Consider the following 26337-nt stretch of genomic DNA (forward strand, 5'->3'; position numbering starts at 1 on the left):
CTCTGAGAAGTAATTGAGAAGAGAGATTTATGGTGCTATGAATACACAATAAAGGGTACAAGATAGGCTTTGACCAAGTAAGGAAAGTTAGATGAATAATTGGTAAGTGAAAAAATGATAACTGAGTTGAAATTTGAACAATGAGTGGCTGTCAACTAGGTGAGGAAAAGAGAAAATGTTTCAAAACAGAGATAATGTCAGGGGTAAAGGAACCATAATGAGAACAAGGAAAATATAAAGCACAGGAAGAAAACCCACTGTGGCTAGAACACACAGCAAGACAGCGTGGAGAGAAATTTGGTAGTATATGAGGTTGCATATGAGGTTAGAAATGAAGGTAGGAAGTAAAAGATGGCTTTGTTCTGATGGTTTTGTCTTTAATCTAAAATCAAAGAAAATAATTAAAAAATTTTTAATTGGTGTGTGTGTGTGTGTGTGTGTGTGTGTGTGTGTGTGTGTGTAGATGATAAATGATATAATAAGAATTTTGAAAACATTTTGTTTGCAGGATAGAGAAAAAATGGAAGGGAAAAATGATAGATATAGATACAACTTCATGCAGAAAGTCATTCATGATAAAAAATAATAATAATAATCTGGACTGGGTGCAGTGGCTCAATTCTGTAATCCCAGCAATTCGAGAGGCCAAAGTGAGAGGATTGCCCGAGACCAGGGGTTCAAGACCAGTCTGGGCAACTTGGTGAGACCTTGTCTCTAAAATAAAAATTTTAAAAAATATTAGCCAGGCATGGTGGTTCATGCCTGTAATTCCAGCTAGACGTTCCAGTAGGTCGAGGCTGCAGTGGCTGAGCATGCCACTGCACCCCTGCCTGGGCGCCAGAGGGAGACTCCAACTCAAATCATCATCTTCATTATCATCAACATCATCATTATCATCATCATCATCATCATCTGCTGGATAAAGGAGACAGTGATGGAGTGACAAGGCCATATTTGGGAAGATAACATCAATAGGCCTTGATGATGGGTCAAATGTGAGGAATGAAGGAGAGGGTGATGTTTAGGATTACTCCAAGCTTTTGAATTCTAAACTGGGTAAATGATGGTACCACTCATGCAAAAGAGAGTGTAAAAAACAGAGTACCCTCCCACCAGATGAAAGAAGAAAATAAGAAAAAATGATAATACATGATGGAAGAGGTAAGTTTCTGATGGTGAGAGGCTGAGGGTAATTGGAGCAGTCATGGGTACATTGTAGTTAGTATACCTTAAGGTGACTGTATCAGCCTTAAGTGTTCTGACACGGAGCAAAAAGCTGTTTTCAGATGGTCTAGGGACTCCGGAGGTTCCTGAGATCCTTTTAGGGGTCCATGAGATCAAAACTATTGTCATAATACTGTTTCGACATCATTTGTATTTACACCATGGAGTTTCTAGACGCCACATAATGTGTGATACAACAAAACATTGAAGGTAGAAGTAAATACAAGACACATAGTTGTCTTCAATAATGTTGACATTAAAGATATTTGCAAAACTGCTAAATTAAAAAAATTATAATGCCACTGTGTTCCCAATTTTTCATTAAGATATATTCATTAACATCCAATGGGCTTATTACTATTTTGAATGAATTAAAAATGTTTCTTAAATTTCTGTTTTAATTTCTAATAGAGTAATATGAATTCATATAACCCACACAGACAATTTGGGATTCCAATAATGTTAATGAGTAAACAAGTGTCTTCAGTTCAAGAAGCTTGTGAACTGATTTAAATAATAGATGTCAATAGAGACCAATTGAAGTTTATTTTCAGAAAAATACAATTGGCCCTAACAAATAATATTAATTCTCTCTGAAAAGCAGTGAACTAGTATGTAGGACAAACTGTTATTCAAAAATGTGAAGTTATTATTGAGGAAAACCATGAGAAAATCAACATGTACTTCAACAAGTTACGATAAAGAACTTCCAGTCATTATTATATGTTTGCAATGTGTTAAAATTCCCTATGCCAGGAACTCTGTTAAAAATTATATAGCCAGAGTATTTGTGGGCTCATAACATTTGTGCAGATATTCCCTCCTGAGGAATATGATGTGAAGGAAGGCTCAAAAGGCCTGTCCCAGAGCACCCTGGCACACATTTGTCAGAAAATGTGCAACATTCATCCTTCACTTCCAGTGATACATTCATCATAAGATAGAAGCTTGGAAGCAAACTAACAAAAACAAATTTATAGTTCATTCAGCTTTTGAACAAATAAATAAATTGAGAAGAGTATTCAAACTTTGACTCTGAATGGTGTAAACATTCCAATACAAGGTAGTGTCAAATTTTGCTTTACGGGATTGTGTTAAAGTTCTGAAACTTCAATTTTGCTATAGGCCTTTATATGTTTTCTTCACTTCTACATCCTCAGCATCTAGAAAAGTGTATAATATATAATAGTTGCTGACACAATATTTATTGAATGAATGCTATAGAGAAAGGGCAAATAACCTTCCTTGTGTACTCGATAAACTCGCTGGAGTTGCTGTATGCCTAAGGTTTTTGCTATCTTTATTCACTTTTGACTTTCCATGACAACTTCTAGAGATGAATGATCTCAGATGTGCTATGAACACAGATGCAAAGCACCTGAATTTCAGTATAAGCAGCACTAAACTTATTATCTTTCTCCTCAAATTAATGCCTCTCTTATATATGTATCATCTACCTAATAACCTGAAAATATTTCACTTTCCTCTTTCCCGATCCCATTTTCTAGTATATCCCGTCTGTCATTATATACTGTACATTCTGCCCTTTTAATATTGTTCACAGCCTTCCTCACCTTGTTTTTCTCACTGCTTAGTGACTTAATTCACACTTTCTTTAGAGTCTTTTATCCCTCGCCTCAACATACTTCTCTGAAAGATTTTTATACATTGAAAATAAACTTTTAAATTGCTTGTGACCATGGGATTCTAAGAGAAAATAACACAAACACACACAAATACACACACACAGGAAGAAATTAGTCTATGTACATATACTATATAGAGATATAATTCTTAGTAGTCTGTCGATGATAAACAGCATGAATATATGTTTATGTATTTCCAAACATCTTTCTGTTTTGTGTCCCCAAGGTTTCTAAACCCAAGGCAATACACTACAGTAAAATTCAGGAGCCATTTTTTCTTTGTTCAACAACGTAGGAAAAGGCAGTAATGAATGGGAAGGCAAGAGTGTTGAACTTGCCTGACTTCTGAGAAGTCCATGCATCACAGGCAGGGGCCTTTGGGAGATAATTCATATGGAAGTAGAGGGGCTAGAACTTGAACCCTTTGGGTTATCTGTGCCCAAATGCCCCTAGGAGAGTCTATGTTCTCCTAGGTCTCATGGACACCGATTTGAAGACCACTATTCTAGATAACAAATGTGATAAGATCACTTCCCTGCTTTCTTTCTTAGTGTTTCTTATGGCAATGTAGTGGATTGCTCTTGGATTCTACTTGATCTGTCTTAAATCAACTTAATTTTTCTCATCTTCTTCCATTTTAATTCTTTTTTTTTTTGAGTTGGAGTCTCACTCTGTCACCCAGACTGGAGTGCAGTGGCCGCTCCCGGCCACCGCAGCCTCGACCTGCTGGGCTCCGGTCATCCTTCTGCCTCAGCCTTCCAAGTAGTTGGAATTACAGACATGCGCTACCATGCCTGGCTGATTTTTTTTTTTTATTGTAGAGATGAAGTCTCGCTGCTGCCCAGGCGGGTCTCGAACCCGCAGTCTCAGGCAATCCATTCACCTCAGCCTCCCAAAGGCGCGGGATTACAGGCTGAGCCACCGAGCCCGGCCATTTTAATTCTTTTTACCTCATACCCTACCCATATCAATCTACTTACCAGGTCTTCATACTGCAATACTGCTCCACTCATCCATGTCTTTTGCATCTTTCCTCACTAGCCTAGCTACACCCATTTTGTAGAATTGCAATGAGGATTATTAATACTAGATGGAAAGTACCTGTTTGTGTGCATTAAATATATGGTGGACATTATGATTTTCTAAAATGGCTAACATATAATAAAACAAGAGATTTAAAATCCCTCTTCACTATTCAGGATAATAAATGACATAATCATCAACTTTATTCTTTTTTCAAATGCATTTAACATATTTTCAAGTCCAGAGTCAGCTGGACTGGATTAAGAGATAATGAAAAAATGGCCTGATAATTTAATGACACAAATTAAAAGTGATAATCAATTACCTTCTATAATCATTAAAGTAAATGCATGCGTAACCCTCTAAATCCCCACCCACTACTTTGTATAATCCCCTGCCCTTGAGTGTGGATGAAACTTTCGAATACAATGAGTCAACCCTGTGATTAGGTTATGTTATACAAAAAAAGTGAAGAGATTTTGCAGACATCATTAAAGTCCCTAATCAATTGACATTAGCTTAATTAAAAGGGAGATTTGCTTAGGCATAACTGATCTAATGAGCTCAGCTCTTTAAAAGAGGGTCTGGGTCAAAGGCTCAAAGCAAGAGTGATGGATCCTCTTGCCCTTGGAGTAGTATCCTGTCACTGTCATACTATGGAGAGGGTCATGTGTCAGAGAACGTCAGGCAATCTCTAGGAGAATTACAACCACAAGACACTTCAGTTCTGTCAATAACCAACGAACTCAAAAAATGACATGAAGTTTTAAATAAGAACACATGTCTGGTGGGCACCTTGATCTTATAAGACCCTATGAAAGGAGAGCATCTGAATTATGCCTGGACTCCTGACCCACAGAAACTATGAGATAACAAATGTGTATTTTTGTAAGTCACTATGTTTTTTGGTAATTTCCTATGCCACAGTAGAATGCTAATGCACAACTGAAACCATCACCAAATTCTTGGTTTTACACTATAGGCTTTACTAAATGTAAGTCAAAACATTTGAAATAATATTTATGAACATTATCTCTTTTGTTTTCCAGAATGTCAACTTTATTTAATTTACTTTAATAAAAGTATAGTCTCTTCATAGCCATATTTAGAGCCTTATCTATTGTATATGTATTTTTAAAATTAAAAGCTATCTTTTACTAAAATATTTCTAAAATAGTCCCAAAGTTCAGAAAATTATTATAGCCTGAATAATATAAGTTTGACTCAGAAATTCTACTACCATTTTCTTAGATTTAACATCCTATAAACACTGCCCACTGTTTAACAAAGCCATTGGAATTATTGCATGTTACTTACATATCTAGAAAATTCTCTTTGGACAGAAGATAAAAATCTATTTAATAATTAGAAAGTGTCATATTCATTCTATTTATTGCCTTTCCAACTCTCTTTTTAAAAAAAATACCCCAAAGGTTGGTTTGGAACTGAAGAGGAGGGAAACACTTGGATTTCTTGGTATATGCTTGACAGTTGAAGAGTGAATGCACAGATGAGTATATATGTGAGAGAGAGAGAGTGTGTGTGTGTGTGTTTATACTGGTCCTATTTCAGAGAAGATTTATAAGAGTACCTAAAACACAGAAAACAATGAAAGGGAAACAGTTGGCTTATTGTACTTAACTGGTTAGAATGATGGAAAGATTAATAAGATCAAAGAAGTCAATGAATGGAACTAACCCAATCTATACAGAGAAACACTATCAACAGGAGTCATCTTTTATTTTAAAGGACAAAATAGATGATTCAATTTCCTTGGAACACTGTGTTTCCCTCTGAAAGCCTCCCAATTCTGCAGTTATTTCACTTATGCCAAGCACATCCCCTGTCTATGGTCTTTATATGCATTGTCCAAAATATTTCCTTTTATTAGCAGGTCTAGATGGAGAGAGATTTACCTTGGCAGTACCATAGTAGTGTGGATAATGTTGAATTAGGTTTGTTCAGATAAATATCCCCATCATGTTGCTATAGGGAAATACACAAAAGTCTATCCATGTCCTCATAATTGTAGATGTTACTCTGGGTGCTGGTACTCTGGGTGTTGATATTTGATCTTATGTGGATTATTTATCTTTAAATATATATAAAGTCTTACCAGCAAGCCAACTTATAACATTATTATACTTGACTAAATTCCTGCAATTCTATTGATTTTAAAGCATTTTTAAGATGCAGTTGAAAAATAAGACTTGTTTTCTGAGAAATAAAAACATTATTTAATATTATTTCAAATAAGAGTGAAAATAAGTGAGTTAGCCATGGAGGAGAGGAACCAGGTATACTGATTGAAGGACCACCACAAAACAAGTAAGTGGCCTTTTTATCATAAATTTAGGAAAGTTGGGTAAGAGGCAGCATACAGAAAAGGATTGTAGGGACTACGAAAAGATAGGTTGAAACAGATTGCAGGCTGGGTACAAGGCCAGCCAGAGAGGTCAAGATCAGCTACTAGAAAGCGGACATCTGTGAAAAACTTATCTTAGACTTAATATCCCTCACTCTGTCATTCACCAGAAGAGGGTCACGATCATTTGACAGCTCATGTCTGAGGAGGAAAGGTAGGAAAAGGAAATAGGCTTGGAAGGTAAGGATCTAAGGTCCCAGTTTTTACTGTCGTGATGGCTTTGTGATGTTGCACATATTTTCATTTTATTTTTCCTCTGTGGATTTTTTTCCTTTTCCTGATAACAGTGGAATGTTTAGGCTCTCACCATAAGTATAAGTGTTTTCTATGAACGTGTGCACTTGCATATTTAATGCTTTCAAAATATGGGTCGCTGAAAATTGAAAAGATTGGGTAGGATTACGTAACACATTCTTAAAGTATTAAAACCTGCACACATTAAAGCATCAAGTAAAATAGTTGTTAACCTTTCTCACTAATAATCGCCTGCTTAGATTCAGTCTGTGAGAGGAAAAGGAAGCAATAAATTTGACCTTAACTTACCACACATTTTAATTGCACAGTACTCCCAGCGGGTGTGAGGGTCAAGAGTATAGCACCATGGCCTCGGCTTGCCATCAGGATTGCGGCAATAATTATCATCAAAGCCCTTGTCGGAATATCTGCAAACCACACCAAGAAAAGTGTCACGTAAATCTGCCTAGAAACACCACCCAGCCCTCAGCTCACAAAGTAACTTTCCACCTAGGTTGTATACAACTAACTGGGGCAAGAGGCGGTTTTCTATGCTTTGCCTTGTTAAGTACTGCTAGTCACTGACCATTGAATTTATTAATATACACATCCCACTGAATATAGAGCATCATCTCCTTTGTTGATAAGTTAGGTCCTATTTGGTACCTTCCCAGTTGAGGTTCCAATCTGAATCTGTTTCTTATGGAACCCCATTAAGGACCGATTACACAAACATAACCTCGCATAGAATGCTCATTAAGAAAACAGGTCCTCTTCTCTGGCAGGCTTAAAGTTCAAACTGAAAGTTCGGTTTCAATAGGTCTGTTACTAATGACAGCTCAATTTTGGAAATAGAGACTTTCTAGGTCATGCCCTCGCCTCCACCAGAGCAAGAGACAAACTCCATCACACCACTTTCTCCACACCCCACCTCCCTTTAAATGAACAGAGTCCTGAATTGGTGACTTTGTTTTAATTGCTACCATAACCCTTCTGCTTTTACTTAAAAGACAAGACAAGTATTTTAAAAATAGGCTAGAGTTTTAATTTCAATTAAAACAACATAGCAAGCAAAAAAAGGAGAAAAAACACTTAAAACAATTTTCAAAGATAGGTGAGGATGAAGTTTCCTCTGTAATTATTTGTCTTTTTATACTTTATAATAAAAGTAAAGAAATTTCTTCCTTTTTTTAATGGAAAAATTTCCTGTAAGATGACTGGGTAAACGTAAACACAATTTTGTTTTACAACTTTTCAAGCCCAAGTCCTAGTCCTGGGGAGAAAAGGTAGACTTCGGTGCCAAATTCTCCAATTTGGCTGTTCAAATTGGCTCTTCATACTGGCAATTTCAAAATATACCATGGCAGAGCAACAAAAGAATGATTTGGTGTACCTCTCATTCCCTTTCTGTAAGCATTACCTAGGTCATAGTGTCACACGTGACCTACAATCCCTGAGTCTGAAGATTGCTGCTCTGGAAGATTTGTTCACATTGGTTATTAGACCTCAAACTCACAGTTCAGGCTTGTCAAAGTGGTCATTACTGAATTGGCTCTGTTGTTGTGTTTTGTTGCTTGTTTTTTACCTTGAGAAGAAGCTTCTGTTAGTGCTTCTACTCTGTACTCCATGGATGGTCCTGTGTTTGGGAGCATCCTGATTTTAGGAACTCTGACCAGTTGTAGGTGTAGTCAGTGTTCTCATACACCTCATGATAAATCGTTTTGCCTTAAGATGACTTCCTCCAAACACAATGGCCAGCTGTTCTGTCAGAAAAATCCTGAACACTTAAGTTCTGAATTTTATGTCCATACACTATCAGAAATACATTATGCAGAGAGAATTTCCATGGCAGTGTGTCATAAAGCAAATAACAGTTTGTAAAAAGAATCACTGGAAGCATGACTCATGAATATTTTACCTTTCGGGCAAGAATTTGTGCCGGTGTGGTGACTGGTGATCCCAACGCTGACAAATCTTGCCTGATTCTGTATGATCCATAGGACCTCGATAACTTTCCCCATTGCAGGTCATGCATTCAACTAATAAAATTAAAGTATGGCACGTTAATTGTTTCTGACAGCAAAATGAAAAACACCACTCTTCCATTTAAAGAATAGCACCTGTTTAGCAAACAGATTTTTAGAAACTCCTACACACCATTCTAGTTTTAAATTAGGGCCTAATGTCCATAAATAGTAGCATAAATTACCCTCTACAGAATTCTTCATATAGTTGAAACACGAATTTTGCCATTAGTTTCATATAGATCTGTCATAGGGTCAAGATACTGCCTATTTAATATTTCAAGAACTGTCTGAAAGATATCTAGAAACTGAAGTATAAGATAGACCTGGGGGGGGGGGATTCTGTGTTGGTCTAAAACGCAAAGATCACGGTATCTATATTGTCAGCACAATAGTGTTCCTCTCTTGATTTGCCCTCCAAATATACAGGAATTATGCAATTTACATTGAGTTCAAGTCATACTTCTACAGTTAGTGCCATAATCAGGACTACACAGATTTAAGAGACTGACTTCAGATAGAAATTCTGGTACAATTACTGAGAAGACAGCAACAGAAAATACAGAGTTTGGAACTCAGACGATGAAGAGTCCCCAGAACGACTGGTCTAAATGTACTTTAAACAATTAAATATAAAAGTGAAACACCCCCCCAAAAAAATAAAAAAGAAATCTGTTACAATTCAAATGACAGAGATTTTTTTTTTTTTAAATCACAGCTTCTTTTTCTTAGCGAACATCCTTTTTGAATAGGCTAGACAGGCTTACATTCCTAAAATAACCCGCTATTGAACTCCACATACCCACTCTTTGTAAAATGTATAAGCTGATCGAATTATGCAGGATCTTACTGATGATTCTGTAAGGTCAATTCACTGTTCTTTTCTGGCTGGAGTCTTAATTCACACCAAAAACTCTGAATCGCATGAACTAGCTGAAAATGAGACTTCTCAAACATATAGATTGATTTGTAGCACAGAAAGTATCCTGCGGAATAAATCATTGCTTGGCTTTCCTATGAATTCAGCAAACTTTCCCAAACACATCATTTGTGTCTGGCAATTACTGATAACCTAACTTTGGTTGAAGTGGGAAGAGACATTAATGTTGAGTTTTATCCATTGGACTCTACCCTAATGAATGTTAGTAGTGATTTGAGATGTATTATTAGAATCATCACTTTTCAGTCTTTGATTCTTACAACCTAATAAAACATTAGCTATTAACTTTCTGAAACATGTGATCATTTGTCTTGATCCATTTACTTCCTTTCATGCACTAAATTAAATGTGCATGAACTAAAATAGGGGACCAACTCAAGCCTCCCATCATTTGATACTGAGATTACCCAGAACTACAGTCAATAAGCACTTGAACTGTAAATGAAAGGCATTCAAGAGCATACGAATAAAAGTTTTCAGGTAATTTCTACATTGAAGTGCTCAACATAGGTTTTGCATCATGACATTTCAGCTTTCCATTTGAATAGGGTCCAGATTTATTTAGTTCTCTTTTTAAAAGAGTATAAGGATTGAAATCTTCAAAGAAAATGCAGGATTCATCACTGTTGCTTGCTCCTTTGTATTGAATCATAAAATTGAATAAAATACTGCATCACACATACAACTATTCACATATACAATTTCTTTCTTTGCATAGAATTCAGTAAATATAATGTATCTAATACATCTCCTTCAGCAAATGCAGTTTGTAATAGTATATCCCTTTCCAATGAGGGTGACTAAAATTATTTTCTAGGAAGCAGTACAATGAGCATTGCTATACTACATTCTTTTCCTGACTTAGAGATTTTAATGGTCTTAAGAAAAAAGAGCTACATAACTGAAATAGTGATTGAATAAGATGCTGATTTTCCAGTATGAGTGTTTATTCATAAACATCTGCATAAACATTGCCTTGAGATATTGTTAAAAGACAAATTCTGATTCATTGGATCTGGGCTGGAGCACTAATAAAAAAACAAGCTTCCAAAAGAGGCTGATGCTGCTGGTAGTAAGTTTGTAGATAATGTGGACTATTCTGAAAGTTCTAAGTGTTGCGTAGTAACAACATTTTTTTTTTTGAAGAGACTGAATTTTACTTGAACTTTGAAGAATGGATGAGAGTTGGATAAGTTATAAAGGAACAAAATAACACACAACATAAATTGTATGTTATGTTTGTATTAAAGTGAAGAGAGAGTTACAGATGCAGTTGTGGGTGTCATGAAATAAAAATAAATAAATAAAAGTTAGCAAGAATGATGTTAAATTTTAGAAAGCTATAGAAGTTATTGATAGGGTGAGTTTATACACGTCTTGTGAAAGAACTGAGGTACTTAAATATATTATAGTTACATATACTTTGATGATTTATTTCATATTTTAATAAGATGCTATTCAATTCTCACAGTGAGGAAAACAAGGCTCACAAAAGTTTTAAGGGACTTACCCAAACAGAAAACATCAAACTTGTGTCTGGAACACAAGTCTTCTGGCCTATAGTCTAGTATCGTTTGCATTATCCCAAACTGCATTTTTACTCTACATTTTATTTCATATTTTAATAAGATGCTATTCAATTCTCACAGTGAGGAAAACAAGGCTCACAAAAGTTTTAAGGGACTTACCCAAACAGAAAACATCAAACTTGTGTCTGGAACACAAGTCTTCTGGCCTATAGTCTAGTATCGTTTGCATTATCCCAAACTGCATTTTTACTCTACATATTATTTCCTACACATTCTAACTGGTTGCACTTTACGGTAGACTGAAAGCAATGGTTTTAGAAAATTAATGCCCTGCCTTTTTCAACATTGTCCCCATGACCCCCCGCCTTCTTGTTTGCAACAATAAATTACTCTCCTGTTGGAGTCTTACCCACTGGAGGACGGGGTAAAGAAAGTTATGGGAAAGCAACTAAATTTCCCATCTTACCCAAGGTCAATAGCTGAAAAGTTGGTTATTTTGCTATTGAATCAAACCATCAAGTTAGCCATAAAAATTACCTCAAGAAAGTCAAACTTTGAACTCATATTCACCTTTTAAACTTCTGGAATTCTCAGACTTCCAAATTTTCCTAGCTCAGTGTCAAGCAGTTCAGGTGAAAACCAAGTTCACCTACTCAAGAAAACAGGGGAAGGTATGAACTATGTAACAGTGCCAGAGGGTGATGCCCTGTTAGCTCTCTCTGTTATTGCCAGTGCGCTATGTAACCATTCCTGCAAGTTTTTCTCTCAAAAAAAAAAAAAAAAATTGCCCTAGACCATAAAACTCAAACTGAGTAATAGCATCTGTTCACATTATTTTTTTAAAGAATAGTTCTGGAATAAACAATAGTAGAAAACTGCAAAAACTACATATAAACTACTTATATTAAGTAAGATTAATTTAACATCTTCTCATCACACTAACTAACCAAACTCAAAAATTGAGTTCCATTTTTCTTAATCATATAACTGCAAATGATGTGACTAAAATAAATATTTTTAAAGTATCTGAATCTATTTTTAATCAGTGTTTACTTATTCCAGTAAAGGTAATCGCTCAGAAAAATTTGTGCAGGTGATTACTTCAGCAAAACTGAATGTTTACAATATGAAAAGTCTCACAAATTCACATTCATAAATAATAGTTTTATTACATCTTTGGTTTTAAAAGTTTTTCTTCATATAGCATAGGTAATTATACGCATGAACTTATGTCACTATTATTTGGAATTTTAAGTATAACATATTCAAAAAATAATAATTATGGCTTAATTAAAAGTTATTTACTTGAATATTTGACAGTCATGGAAAATGACATCTGTTCCAATGACTAATAATTGCTTTGTTTTAAATCCCAAGCAAATGAATACTAAAGGAAGAATTTATTTTACACACCTCAGCTCTCCATAACGCTTGAATTAAGCATTAATTAGTAGTATTTTCTTTCCATAATTATGTAAGTTTCTTTTTTATTAGCAGATACAATTGGACACATTTATTATGTACGACATGATGTTTTGAAGTATATATACATTGTAGATTGACTAAATCTAGCTAATTAACATATGCATCATCTCACATACTCATGATTTTTGTGATGAAGACACTTTACATTCAGTCTTTTGGCATGTTGCAAGAATACAAAGTATTGCTATTAACTATAGCCACCATTTGTACAATAGATTTCAAGAATTTATTCCTCTTATCTAACTAAAAGGAGTTAAATGTAAAAGATTCTTCACTCTCTTTTGGAATAATTAACATATTTTAATGTTTTTAATTGTCAGAAAATAATGTTATGAATATCAAATACCATTATTTTATGAACCAAAATTTTAGACAAATTTCAGATGATTATTTAGCCAAGATTTTAATGTAGTTACAAAAATTTCAAAAAATACATATTGTTCCACATATCTTTTTCAACTGAATAATACATAATTTGACCACAGGTATTTTCCTTGCTTAATTCTAAATATTCAAAATGATTTTATAATTACTACCTCACCATAATGTTGTGACCTTTATAACTTGCCATTTAATTAATATTCATGGATATAAATGGCCCATCTATCATACTATTTAAGCATTCTGGATTTTGAGGTTTCTCTCTCCTATATGTATTTTGGTAAAAATTTATATCATATCTACATTATTTCATAAATTTTATATTATCCATGTTATAAATAACACTGTTTTTCTCTATTACTGCTTTTGGCAATGCATCTTATTTCAGCTCTTTTTCATTAAAATCCTGCTAAAGCACTGCTCATGTTAGCTTGAATTTAAAATACCACAGGTCAACTCACACTCCCTGAAATGTGTTTAACCTACAGGGCAGGTGATGGCTCTGTTCTCCCACAGGAGGGTTATTCCACCATTGCCAGGCCTCTAATTGTTTCTAGAAAGAGCATATCTGTAACCTTTAGTGCCAGTGATCAACAGCATCGCGTGTCACTAATACCAATAAGCAATGCCTTTTTCTAAGGGAGGTGTGAAGGCCTCAAATTATTTAAGGATATTAAAGAGTTATTCCAATGAGATAAGGATAACTGGAAACAGGATTTTTAAAAATTTACTTCTTTTATAACACTTTGAATCTATGACACCTGTCAGTTCAGATCTATGTTAGTCTATTTTGATGAAGGTACTTCTTATAAGCCAGGAGGTAAAAAAAAAATCACATTCTCACAGTGATCAGGCAGGTAACATATATGCTAAGCTGTTTCAGTTTGACCAAGTTACCTGCCTTTGGAAACACTTTGTCAAGTCAAACAAAACCAATAAGCAAACTCCTTGCCAATTATTTTCAACATCTGAAAACTGTGACAGCAGAGATTCCCCTAAGAGTAGGGTTCTATGTGCAAATTTAAAACAATTATGAGTTATAGGCTTATTCATACAAAACAGACTTGTTCATAACGTTATCAGAGATAAGTTTATTATTTTTAAAAGAAAAGAAAACAACGAAGAAGTTATAGGGCACAGAATATATGGAATGGAAAATAAGAATTTACAAACAGATGGAATTGGCTCTAGCACATAAAGTCAAGGATTATAAATTAACTAACAACAGAAAACAAATCCTTCTTTGTGACAATTAGCTAACAATGGCCTTTATTTTTCATGTGATAAATATCAACCTAATATTAAGTGGATATTTGTGGAAGAAATCTTTTTTAAAATATTTGGTTAATAACAAACAGGTAAGCTATCTTGCTATAAAACTTGGACAGCATTCCATCAATACCCCTCCCCAAATATTTCAAAATCCTAATAAATTTCTAACAGAATTTAATTCATGTTTCACTTGAATTTTTGGAAATTTAGAGTTTCTGACAAAACTGAAAAGCCCAACTATTCAGTAGCCAGATAACTAAGACAAATGAAACCACACACAATGCTGAAATGGTTACTCTTCCATCTTGTCAGTCATTCAGTTTTCCACTGCAAAAGTAAGAACAATGCCCTTTTATGCTGTGAGAAGAGGTAAAAATACAGACATGGATTTAAAGTGCCTGCCTTCAAGACAGCTCAGTATCCATTGCTTTGATCTCTTCAGATTCTATTATGAATAGTACTCTTTTCCAGTTTATGTGTCAAATTTGGTTCTAGGTACATTTTCAACAAAATGCACACACAGTGGGAGTCAAGCTTCCAGTGTTCCCTTTTATACTGTATTCTCTTCTGGGTCCATATACCCTGGTCACACCACATCAGAGTAGTTTTGAGAAAATTTCTGTGGAAGCCAGTACTGGATGAATAGAATTAGCATTACTAATAAAAGTCTAAGTTTCCTTCCGCTCCTTTCAGGTGCTGTATGAGAGCAGAATTTTGAGATATGTGAGCTCAAGACTGTAAGTAAGTAAGCCCACTTTCACTCTTTCCAGAGAGATGTCTCAAGTTGTATTGAAATTCAGATTGAGAACTTGTTCCTTTATTTTGCATGAATATGGTGATAATCAGATAGTTAAGACATTGTGTAAAAATGCTCAAATAATTATCTATAGTTGCATTTGAATGAACAACATAGTCACTGAGGTTGCTTTGTTTCTGTGAACCTTTAATGTGAATTACAGTTCTACACATAGGGGGAATAGAATGCCCCACATGGCATTCAGGTTCATTTACCTTCTGAACACTGAGGAATGTCACAGACTTCGTAGCGTACCTCTGGATTGCTTGTGAAACACCACGGTCCCCCTTCTTCCCCTCGAGGATTTCGACAGTAGTTTTCCTGTAGGTCTTTACCCCGATAGCTCGAAGGCAAAAAGCTAGTTTTAAAATGATAATCATTACAGTATAAGAGCATGCAACTTCATTTTTGGCCTATTAACTTTACTTAACTATGGGTATGTTTTTCCTGAAAGTAAAGAAATTAATCTAGCTCATAAACTTTCATACATTTTAACTTAAATTCTGTCATTTCTATACATTCTTAAAATACATGAATTTTATCAACATCCATTTAACTGAATTTTCATATTTGACATAAAGTTAGAAAGAGTCGCCTCTTGATTTGCTAAGAGCCAAACATTCTAGAACTTAATTTATGTTGTTGGAAGCACAATTTCAAAACTCCACTCCAAGGTAGCCAGTGATTAAGCAAGGCCACTTAGGAGAGAACTGAGAAAACACTGCAGCTGACTTTGAAATCTCACCATTTATTACATTGCTTATTCAAGATCATTACTTGTTTATTTATTGCTTTTCTTATGAAAAAATAACCCCCTTTTGTTCTACACAATTGAGAAACAGATTGCCGAAGTAACACGAACAAAGGGTCCAGAATCAAATTAAACCTGTACTCAAATGTCAGCTTTCTCTTACTGTGATCCAGCAAGCAATTTCACCTCTCAGCCTATTAACTTGCCTGTACACAGAATACAATCATAACCTATAAACATGTTACACCACATAAGGTTGTTCTGAGAAGTTCAAGGAGATGATAGAGCAAGTGACACTTAACAAATGCTACTTCTTATTAAGCACTACTACAGAAGAGAACTGCTTATTCTCTTCAATAATTTTGACTGACTAAGGCTTGATACTCCAAGTTTTACTTTACAATAGTAGTATGTCGGGTGTGATAACTGTAATACGTTACCTTCACTTAAAATTTCTAATGCCCGACTTACAGTTTTGTTGCTAAGACAAGCATTTCAACGCATCAGAAAAGACTGAGCACGTTTTTGTACATTCTTTTGCATTGCTTGTGTTATTGGACTCAACAGTTAGATTCTACATTTGTCTGTTAGACTGCACATGAAAGATCATAATAAAGAATAAAAATCTGTAGATAACACTAGCAAACATTTTATAATCCAGTTATACTTTTAATATGGAATTCAGATTTTGCTAAAAATGTTTATTTCTACTTTTATTGATCTCTTGAGTTCTACATGGCACTTAAATTAGAGTGAGGCCCAAGGATTTTAGTCTCTTAGTAAATACCATTCAAATGTATTCCCTAACCATTGAAACTTCTAATTGAAAAAACATCATTTTTCATGTTGTGACACAAAACAAATGCAGACGTGTATCAGGTACCAAGCAACATTTTGCAAAAAAGTTCTTTCATTTTGACATGAATTTACACCAGAGTTAAGTCCTCAGAAAATATAAATTATTGATCAAAAACAGGATATTCTAAGAACTTACTGCCAACTAAACATTTTCAAGGAACCAATTAAATATTATTATGAACAATATGCAACTCCAAAGCATCTTTAGATTAAAAATTTATATCCTTACTACAGTAGCATTTTAAATATGGGGAAACAAACATATGACATTAGGTTATATGACTTACAAAAACTATAATGCAATTAAAGTTTGTCATAATTTCACAAATTCATAACTAATTTTCAAGAAAATAAGTCATTTTTCTTAGTTTTAACTCCAGCATTTCAGAATATTTGAATGTATCTCTTGTTTGTGCCACTGCTTTAAATTTTACTTTATTTCTTTTTTGACACTTCTCCAATTTTTATAGTAAATTTATATAAAAATGCACACTTTTCTGACAGAAATAAAAGTGACTTCTACTTTATATATTTTATAAATAGTAAAGCTCCCATCAAATCTATTTTGGAAAAATCCACTGCAACTCTATTTTGTGAAAAAGCTAGGTGTAGTGGTATAGTAGAGTGGGAAGAAGTTATTATGATTAACAATAACCATAAAAACCTACATTGTTTTCCCATATACTGTACAACACCCAAATACTATATGAAATTAGTCCTTAGACAATTTATTTACCTCTCTGGGTTTCAATTTCTTCATTTATAAGATGAATGAATTAGATTTTTTTGTGTTTTTATTTTAAAGATATAGGGTACAATTCATGGGTTAGGTATACAAATGGTCCAGGAAAAGTTTGGGCCTCACTTTGGTCCCCACCTCTCCTGGTTTGAGATCTAGTACCCTTATTGATGAGGTGTGCCTACCCACCCACCAACCCACCCCTTGGCAGTTTCCCACTATTGGCAATCCCTTTCTTGGTGAACCAGATTAAGTTCCCTTTTTCTGTGTCATTTTATGTATTAAGATTGCTTAAGAAACCTAGTGATCTTAGCACATGTTCAATACTCACATATTCAATATCTATAGTTTTAGAGAAGATTTTTGTACCTGCACACACAGGTAAATACACACACATATACATTTCCTGATGATCTGTGAAGCCCAAAGAAGCTGTGAAGAAGTAGTGAATGAATCAGTCAACAATTTATTAGGAAAAAAACAGTAAAAAGGAAGAGAGATAAAGTAAAAATCAAAAGTAGATATGGCCAAAAAATAAAGTTCCCCACTGTAATTAATAAAATAAAAAATGAGAAAAGATGGGCTTCCTTTGACAATACTGAATCAATCCATATCAAATTCCTCTCTAGGATGTGGAGGTTAAAGAGCAGTCTGGATCAATTCACTTCTTCATTCTTTGGTGTATTTTACCTTGTATCTAAATTAACTGGTTTTCTTTTTATGTCCCGAGGCATTTTGCCTGCTTATTTTAGCATGCCATCATTAACCAAGGGATGAAGCCAGCCCTGCTCTGTCATTTATATGCATTCATTCAACAAATGTTTATGGGAACCTATGACACCCAAGGCCTGTGCCAGTCAGAAAGCTGCGTAATAAGCATTTATTCATATATGCACTAACTTTGACACTCTGTCCTTGCTGCTAACAAGACTTTAAGAGAGGTAAGTAAAGAAATAGTTAAAATTGGGTTATATCCAAATATACTTTGAAATATGAACTAGGTCTTCTGGGTGCTAACCTCCCTTTCTTTTCTTTTAATATTAACTGTGTTTATAGGATATTTGATCTATTCCATCATCTGATTCATTAATGAATGCTGGGTGGCCAATGAAGGATATAGATGTAGATATCAGGTCACCTGATTTTCTGGTTAAGCTTCTATACTAATTGCATCATCAATCATCATCTTTTCATTAAGCCACTTGTAAAATATTTCAATGTAGGGAGTCAACAATAAATCAACCCTCCAGACAGAAACATATTTATTTTTCCACTTCCCAAAAAATTAATCTTTGGTCAACATAGCATAAAAGTGTTAATCTAACATGCAGATAATTCCAATAAGCTGCTAGTTGATGAAAATTAAGTGTTGTTCTTGATGAATACAAAACAAGAATTTGACCAATATACTAGATCCTCTCAGTCATAAACATCTATATCACGAGGAAGTGTTCACTGGTAAAATAGCTGATTGAACTGGGAAGCCAGTTCCCAGGGAGATCTATTTCACCTTTATTCCTCTAGCAGAGAATCACAATCATAGAGAAGTTGGAGTGAAATAAGACCTGTACTAGGTCAGTCCAGAGCATTCTCCTGGACTAGTGAAGGATTGATTTCAAATGTTATCCTTTTGTTCATGAAAAACTTACTCCATCTATTTAAATAAAATCTTTTCCTCACTATGCATGAAGTGACACCATGCAAACTCTTAAGAGGGGATAAAACCAATCATGTCGTTTGTTTTTGTAATACTATGTTCCAGAGGTATTCCTACCAAATTGTAAGTAAGCAATTTGTGGAAATTGTTGTTTTTTGTTATTGAAATGCTGCAGAGCTGATCAGTCTGGACACTTACTAGCTGGAGTTAATTAAGTTAAGATCACTGGTTTGATCCTAGTATTGAGCAACTAACTCTTTTTCTTTAAATGTTGGTCAATTAATGCATCTCTGTTTATTAATGTAAAATCGTCTTGCAAAATTATGCCCCTCAAAATAGGATGGAATAAGAAGTGAATCCATCAAACAGTCATCACAACCATTGCAAAACAGTCACAGCATGAGTCTTACCAATAGGCCAAGTGCCTCACACCCTGAGGTTGTGAAAAGCACAGATTATAGACAGATGGCACCTGGACTTACATTCTGGTGATGCCACTTCCCAGCTGTACATGACACTGGAACTTACTAAGGTTCTTTGTGCTTCAGTTTCACTATGCATATAAAGTGGAATTAATAAAACTACCCACTCTGTGGTTCTTGTGAAGAGTAAATGAAAAAAAAACACGTAAATTGCTTAGCAAGGTAATGGCACATAGCAAACTAAGTCTTCCAATGCATTTATTACCCAAGGGAGAGCTGTTTTAAACCACTTTAGTTTTTGTTAAAATTAATTGTGGAGCAAGTCTTGAAAATTGTGGCTGTACTTAGTGCTCCAGTAGGTTTAAGATATCTACATTTTTCCTCCATGATGAATACAATCTCAGTCTAATGAGCCTATGGATATTATGCTTGTTCATCTTTAAATAGTGTTCATCTGTTACAATGAACACAATTCTCCTATTCTGTGTAGACATTTCATTTCCAAGGAATGAGAAATTTCTCTAATCTTTAGGCAATAGGTGAAATTGGAAGCTTGTCGATCTGAGACACGAGCTTTCAGCAGTGGTTCCCAACTTTGGCTGTACTTTGATATCATCTGGGGAGCTTAAAATGACACTGGTGCCTGAGTGCCCCCCAGAGATTCTGATTTAATTGGTCTGTGTCGCCATCTGGATGGTAGGATGCTTCAAGGGCTTGCAGCAGGTGATTTTAATGTGCAGCCAAAACTGAGATTCACCAAGGTTAAAGAACACTCATCCCTCAGTAAGGTAACAATCTGATCTACTTTTGATTTTTCATAGTCAACTTCTCCAGCTGCATAGTGCTGTACTTTCTCAGAAACAAAAAGAGGAAGGAAAAATATTCTCTTTTTAATGAAGTTTATATTATTTCTTCACAAACATCATGATCAACAAATTGAGGGAAGATAGTATTAGGTCACATTTTATTGATAAATGTATTAGTCTTTTGCTAAATATCAGTCATAAATTCACATAAACTTGGTCCTAATACTGTTCAGCAAAGTTGGTTAAGTTTTTATAGAACTGTGGAATTGTTCTGAAGGACTAATGTGAGAATGTTAACACATATAAATAATTAGAGGCTTCACCCTCTTTTCTTCATACTGTTCTTACCTGTGTTCATGTGGTATCATGGAACTCCAGGGCTGGCATTTGATGCCACTCTTAGTGATAGACACTGTTCCCTTGTAGCTGCCTCCTTTACCAATGATGCAATTTCTTATGTAGTCTGTGAAAGAAAGCAGAGAAAAATGTTGTAACCATGCAAAGCTTATGCTGTATTTAGAGATTAAATGCTGCTGTAGAAGAGAAAAAATAAAATTCCATTCAAACCTGCAAATAATTAACTTCTGTAAACTATTTCAAATAACTTTGAAATTTCTTGCCTAAAGCTTATACTAGTATTTTCAAAATAACACATTTCAGAATAATCCAAAACAAACAGACTACTGAGAAGTTTTAATTTTGTGTGTATATGCATGAATAACTACAAAGATTAGTCTCTGTGTTCAATATAGATTAGTCTATATGCACAACTGGTCAGGCAACTGTGATCTGCTCATATATATAGACCACTGTGAGAAAATATTAAAAACAAAAATTTGACTAGGCACAGTGGCTCACGCCTGTAATTCCGGTATTTTGGAAGGTCAAGGCCAGGGAACTGCTTAAAGCCAGAAGTCTGAGACCAGCCTGGGCAACAAAGTGAGACTCCATCTCTACTAAGAAAAAAGAAAAGAAAAGAAAAGAAAAATTAGCTGGGCTTGTGTGCCTGTAGTTCCAGCTACTCGGGAGGCTGAGGAGGATAGCTTGAGCCCAAGAGTTTGAAGCTGTGGTGAGCTGCGGTTGTGCCACTGCACTCCAGCCTGGCTGACAAAGTAAAACACAATTTCAAAACAAAAACAGAAATAAAAGTGTTTTTAAAACCTATACTGAATTCAGAAAGTTATATCAGAGAATAACATTAGCTAATTTGTATTTCTTCATCTTAGTAAAATTGTGTGGGTTTTTGTATATATATATATACATATATATATGTACATGTATGAGAATACTATAGTAGGTTGATTATTATTGTCTACATTTTTGCAAATATTTCAGCCACTAAATTATAGGACAATCAAACTATAAATATATATAGTTCTATATATAGTTCTATTTATAAGTGACAAGAGAGGTCTGAGATGGATTGACAGGAAAGCCCTTCTTGTCCTGATACACAGGAATTAAAATAATAAAACATGCAGTTATTAGCAAGCTAGAAGAAAAAGTGAAGTAATAGTGTTCTTCTATTAGACCATGAATCATATTTGGGATTTGTAGAATTATTGAACTGTATAGAGATAATCTTATTTTCTGCCACAAATTTGTTTTATTTAAACCTTTACCCTATGAACATGAAAACATCTGTGTATAGTGCCAAATACCACATCTAAATTTAATAAGACTTAGTATAATTAAAAAAAACTAAGATTGTAATAAATTATTTTCATAAGAATAATCCGTAAGTATTATTTTGTGTTATGAGACATTTAGCTTGTAAAGTTCGTATTTATTTAACATTCTTCAATTATTTAATTTATCTAATTCTTCTTTTGAGCAATGTAAATACCTTGTAAGCATATCACTCCACCAGAATAGACAATTAACAAGTAATATGATCTTAATTCCTCCTTTAAAGACTTTTTCAAGTATATGATTAAATATAAATCCAACTCACTTTTCCAAAATCTCCACGTTTTGTTATTATCAGTAATCACCACTATAACTTAGGTTAGCTATTCAACATTGTTATAATGTAAAATACTGTGGTAAACTCCAGATGTGACAAAGTATAATAAAGTGCTTTAAACTAATAACTTGTGGTGGCACTTTCTAAAATGAACAAGGAGAATGTGAGTTCTAGGAGATGCTCTTAAAAAAGTACAAAAAGGGAAGGCGGAATCCACATTATGGAAAGTTTGGGAAAAGCTCTCTTTATAATACCATAGTAAAAATAATCAAAGTAGTGGTTTCATGTGTCGTAATGAATGAACTGATTGCATAACAGATCCAGAATATAACAGAAAAATTAGTGAGCAAGAGTACCATGGCAGGAAATTACAAACATATATTATGCAATATTTAGGGAGAAGTCAGTTACCTTTGTTTTCATAGAGGTCAAATTCATGGCCAAATTCTTTTTTCACTCCACTTGACATGCTATTGAAAGGAAACCAGAGGCATCGTTTTCTTGCTTTATCAAAAACAAAAGCCCTAAAAAAAATCAGAATAAAAAGAAATAATATTATTATTTATACAGTATTTAAAGAACGGACACATAGTTCACCAAGGAGGACAATATTTAAAAAATGCATAATTGCATATAATAATAAATATATAAGTAATATTTGAGCCTAACATTTTGTTGGCCAAACAATAAATAGTAGAATTAAGTTTTTGGATGTGTAGATTTAAATATCAGATTGAATACTATTTGGAAAGTCTCATGTTATTCTAAATGACTTTTAGAAAAATAAGAGCTTCAATGATTAAAATCATTATATAACACAACTACTGGGATTATTTCTGAAGACTTTATCTGTCTATCTATCTCTATCTATCTATCTATCTATCTATCTATCTATCTATCTATCTATCTATTTATTTTGAGTTGGAGTCTCACTCTGTCACCCAGGCTGGAGTGTAGTATCAAGCTCACAGCCACCACAGCCTCAACTTGCTGGGCTCAGGTGATCCTTCTGCCTCAGTTTTCCAAGTAACTGAAACTACAAGTCCGCGCTACTACGCCCAGTTAATTTTTTATTTATTGTAGAGATGAGGTCTCACCAAGTTGCCTGGGCTGGTCTGGAACACGCAGGTTCAGGTAATCCACTCACCTTGGCCTCCCAAAGTGCTGGGATTACAGCCTGAGCCACCGAGCCCGGCCTATTTTTTTTTAACTGCACACCAAACTGCACAGCAAGTTGAAGGATTTTGTTTGCAGTTCCATAAAAATGATTATATTTGAGATATTATGAGTAATTTCCCAAATTTTTAATTATATAAGGTATATTCTAAAATGACATTTCCTAAAGTATATTTGATAAATCACCACCCCAGGAGATTCTTCTAGTAAGAGGGAGCTGAAATCAAATGTTTGAATTTTTTGCATGTAATATGTATGTATACCTGTTTGATAAGCTATGAAACATTGAAGCTTATTAAAGCCTATGAAAAATCTTGCTGAGGATAACTATTTAAGCCAATTCTTTCTAAGAATGTCTGTTTGTATAAACATTTTAAATTTTAAAAACCTATTAATATTAGAGAATATTTTTTATATAATTCTCAAAGGAAATTACTAAAGTATGTCATCCCGACTATTACCATAAGTATTAATAAGTATTATAATTATTTATACCACAACTATTAAATATTAAATAAGTATACTTTTTTATTGTTGCTCACTAAAAAGTCTATCTAAAATGAAATTTTTAAAAAGTTAAAAATTTGTTTTTAAGTGATTCCCTCTGCAAAGTGGATAACAGTATTTCCAGTTTTTCTGACCTCATTCATTCTTTCCTCTCATTCCATGACAATGACATATTCTCTAAGAAAAGTATTTCTTTATATTATTTCCACCTCCATATAGAGTGGGTAGAAACCATCAATTTCCATGAGATGTATCTGGTTTTAGGTTTGATTTTAAGAGTCTTCTATTTTAGCATTATTTTAGTTGCAATCTTTTTTTTTTTTTCAGTCACGTATTTTTATCTATTTCCTAGTTGTTAATGGCAGGAAGGCAATTCCAGTATCAGTTGCTCAGTGATGGCTGAAAGAGAAAGGCCTTCTATTGTCTTCTCATAAGTCAATCCAACGATTAGCAATTTTCTGAAGAACTTAGAATCAACCATACTAATAATCTTTACTACCCAGCAAAAAATTTGAATCCCCATAATCAATATTGCTGATGCCTTCTCAAGACCAAACAATACTTGAGAATGTTCCGCCTTACACCCACTCACTGCCCAGATGCTTTCATACAACTTTTTTGGTGTTTTCTACGTGGGTTTGGTATATTTTTCATTTAAAAAAATAATTCTGGCCGGGCTCGGTGGCTCAGCCTGTAATCCCACGCCTTTGGGAGGCTGAGGTGAGTGGATTGCCTGAGCCCGCGGGTTCGAGACCCGCCTGGGCAGCGAGACCTCATGTCTACAATAAATCAAAAAATTAGCCAGGCGTGGTAGCGCACGCCTGTAGTTCCAGCTACTCGGAAGGCTGAGGCGGAAGGATCGCCGGAGCCCAGCAGGTTGAGGTTGCGGTGGCCGGGAGTGGCCACTTCACTCCAGTCTGGGTGACAGAGTGAGACTCCAATTCAAAATAATAATAGTAATAATAATTCTGGTTTATATAACAAGTCTGAAAACAGGATTCTTTGATTTATTAAGAATTTCAAAGTTTATATTCATTCAATTCTGTATAACTAATGTATTTAATGATCACCAATACACATATTCACGTGTGTGTGGATGGATGGATAAATGATTAGATAGATAGATAGATAGATAGATAGATAGATAGATAGATAGATAGACAGACAGACAGAGTGGATTCCACCACTTCTGGGAAGGAGAACATTGACTCTAAATAGGCAATATTACATGTAGTTTTCTGCACAGGTTGCCACAAATTCGGATACTAAATATAACTTAACCAAAATGTGGTAGGAAAGTATGAAGTCTCATAAACATGGGGTATGCATTTACTAATTTACTAATATCTCCTTCCGATGCACTAAAATCATTTTAGTTTCCATTAAATAAAACAAAAGAAATCTTTCCTAAGCAAAAGGTGAATGTGAAAGTGAGTGTTAGCAATACTAACATGAAGAGTGGTAGCAATACTTTCTCTAAACTGTGGGGCCACAAGAGTGTATTTGCAGATTCAAAGTTAAAAATCGACAGTGAGAAGTCATTCATTTATTCCCACTGTCCTCCCCCTCCAACCCAGAGAGGAGAAAACACAACTCCAGCCTCCTCAAGTGCCAGAAGAACATCTCCATAAATCTATATAGCTGAGATGTTGCTTGAGAGTGGTTTTCTCTGATTTCTTTTTAACAATCTCAAGGCTCTCACAGGAAAGTCAGGGAATAAAACAGAACTATCAAGGGATATACTTGCAAAGTCAATTCTCATTCCCCTTGACAGAAAATATCTCCCTGAAAGTGGCAATTTGGCTATAAAAATTGATAAATCTGATTAAGGCCTTCTATGACCATGTCCTTTCTTCTTAAGCCCATTACACGTCCCTGAAAACAAGATGAAATGAGGACCTCTTGCTTTGACATTACTAAATCCTGTGTTCACATTATGTGTCACTATCCAAATGTAATTGACTAGAATTCAAAATTGACAAGATTTTATGTACAATTCTGTTTCTAAAAAGAGGTAAAATGGGGACTGAAAGAATAGGAAATATGTGAGTAGAGACAGTACTTATGAAGAACTAGAAAATGTGTCTTCTTCTAACACTTTGAGATACCATTCAGATGAAATTGTGACCTTCCTAGCTTAAAACTATAAGTTTTATCATCTGAGATCACTGGCAAAGTAGTAAGGAATTCTTATCTGTGAAGTCACACAGTATCTGTCAAAAGATATGAAATTATCTGAGTCCGCTCATGTCTTTTTAAATTGCCCTATCAATTTTTACCTGAAGCTTCATCATTGTTGTCCCCTAACATTTTAAAAATAGTCTCCACCACTGATACCAATCCCTCTAGTTTTTAACTAATTTTCTCAATACCTCTTATTTAAATCCCTACAGACAATGATATAAGTTGCAATAAATTTTGGCTGTTGCCCAACTTCTGTTCTTGTAAAAAAAAAAAAGTTTACTCTGAATAGAAT

The 26337-nt window shown here is 34.5% G+C and overlaps 1 protein-coding gene across 6 annotated transcripts in view; it reads right to left on the reverse strand.

Annotated features, from left to right (window-relative positions):
- The window catches only part of HGF (hepatocyte growth factor), a 73159-nt gene that overhangs the window by 39005 nt on the left and 7817 nt on the right, over nt 1-26337 (reverse strand). For 2 of the 6 annotated variants that reach the window (XM_008048539.2, XM_021707772.1), the window contains 5 exons: nt 22590-22702; nt 20561-20675; nt 15195-15337; nt 8471-8591; nt 6862-6980 (listed from right to left, as the gene is read on the reverse strand). In XM_008048539.2, the coding sequence (XP_008046730.1) occupies nt 6862-6980; nt 8471-8591; nt 15195-15337; nt 20561-20675; nt 22590-22702 (611 nt within the window). Of the gene's footprint in view, nt 1-5757; nt 5775-6857; nt 6981-8470; nt 8592-15194; nt 15338-20560; nt 20676-22589; nt 22703-26337 lie in introns of all 6 variants that reach the window. The other 4 variants (XM_008048540.2, XM_021707774.1, XM_021707775.1 and 1 more) reach the window with 3 other exon arrangements.

This window comes from Carlito syrichta, unplaced genomic scaffold (assembly GCF_000164805.1).
Source record: "Carlito syrichta isolate Samal-C Ts95f unplaced genomic scaffold, Tarsius_syrichta-2.0.1 Scaffold124319, whole genome shotgun sequence".
Classification (NCBI taxonomy): domain Eukaryota; kingdom Metazoa; phylum Chordata; class Mammalia; order Primates; family Tarsiidae; genus Carlito; species Carlito syrichta.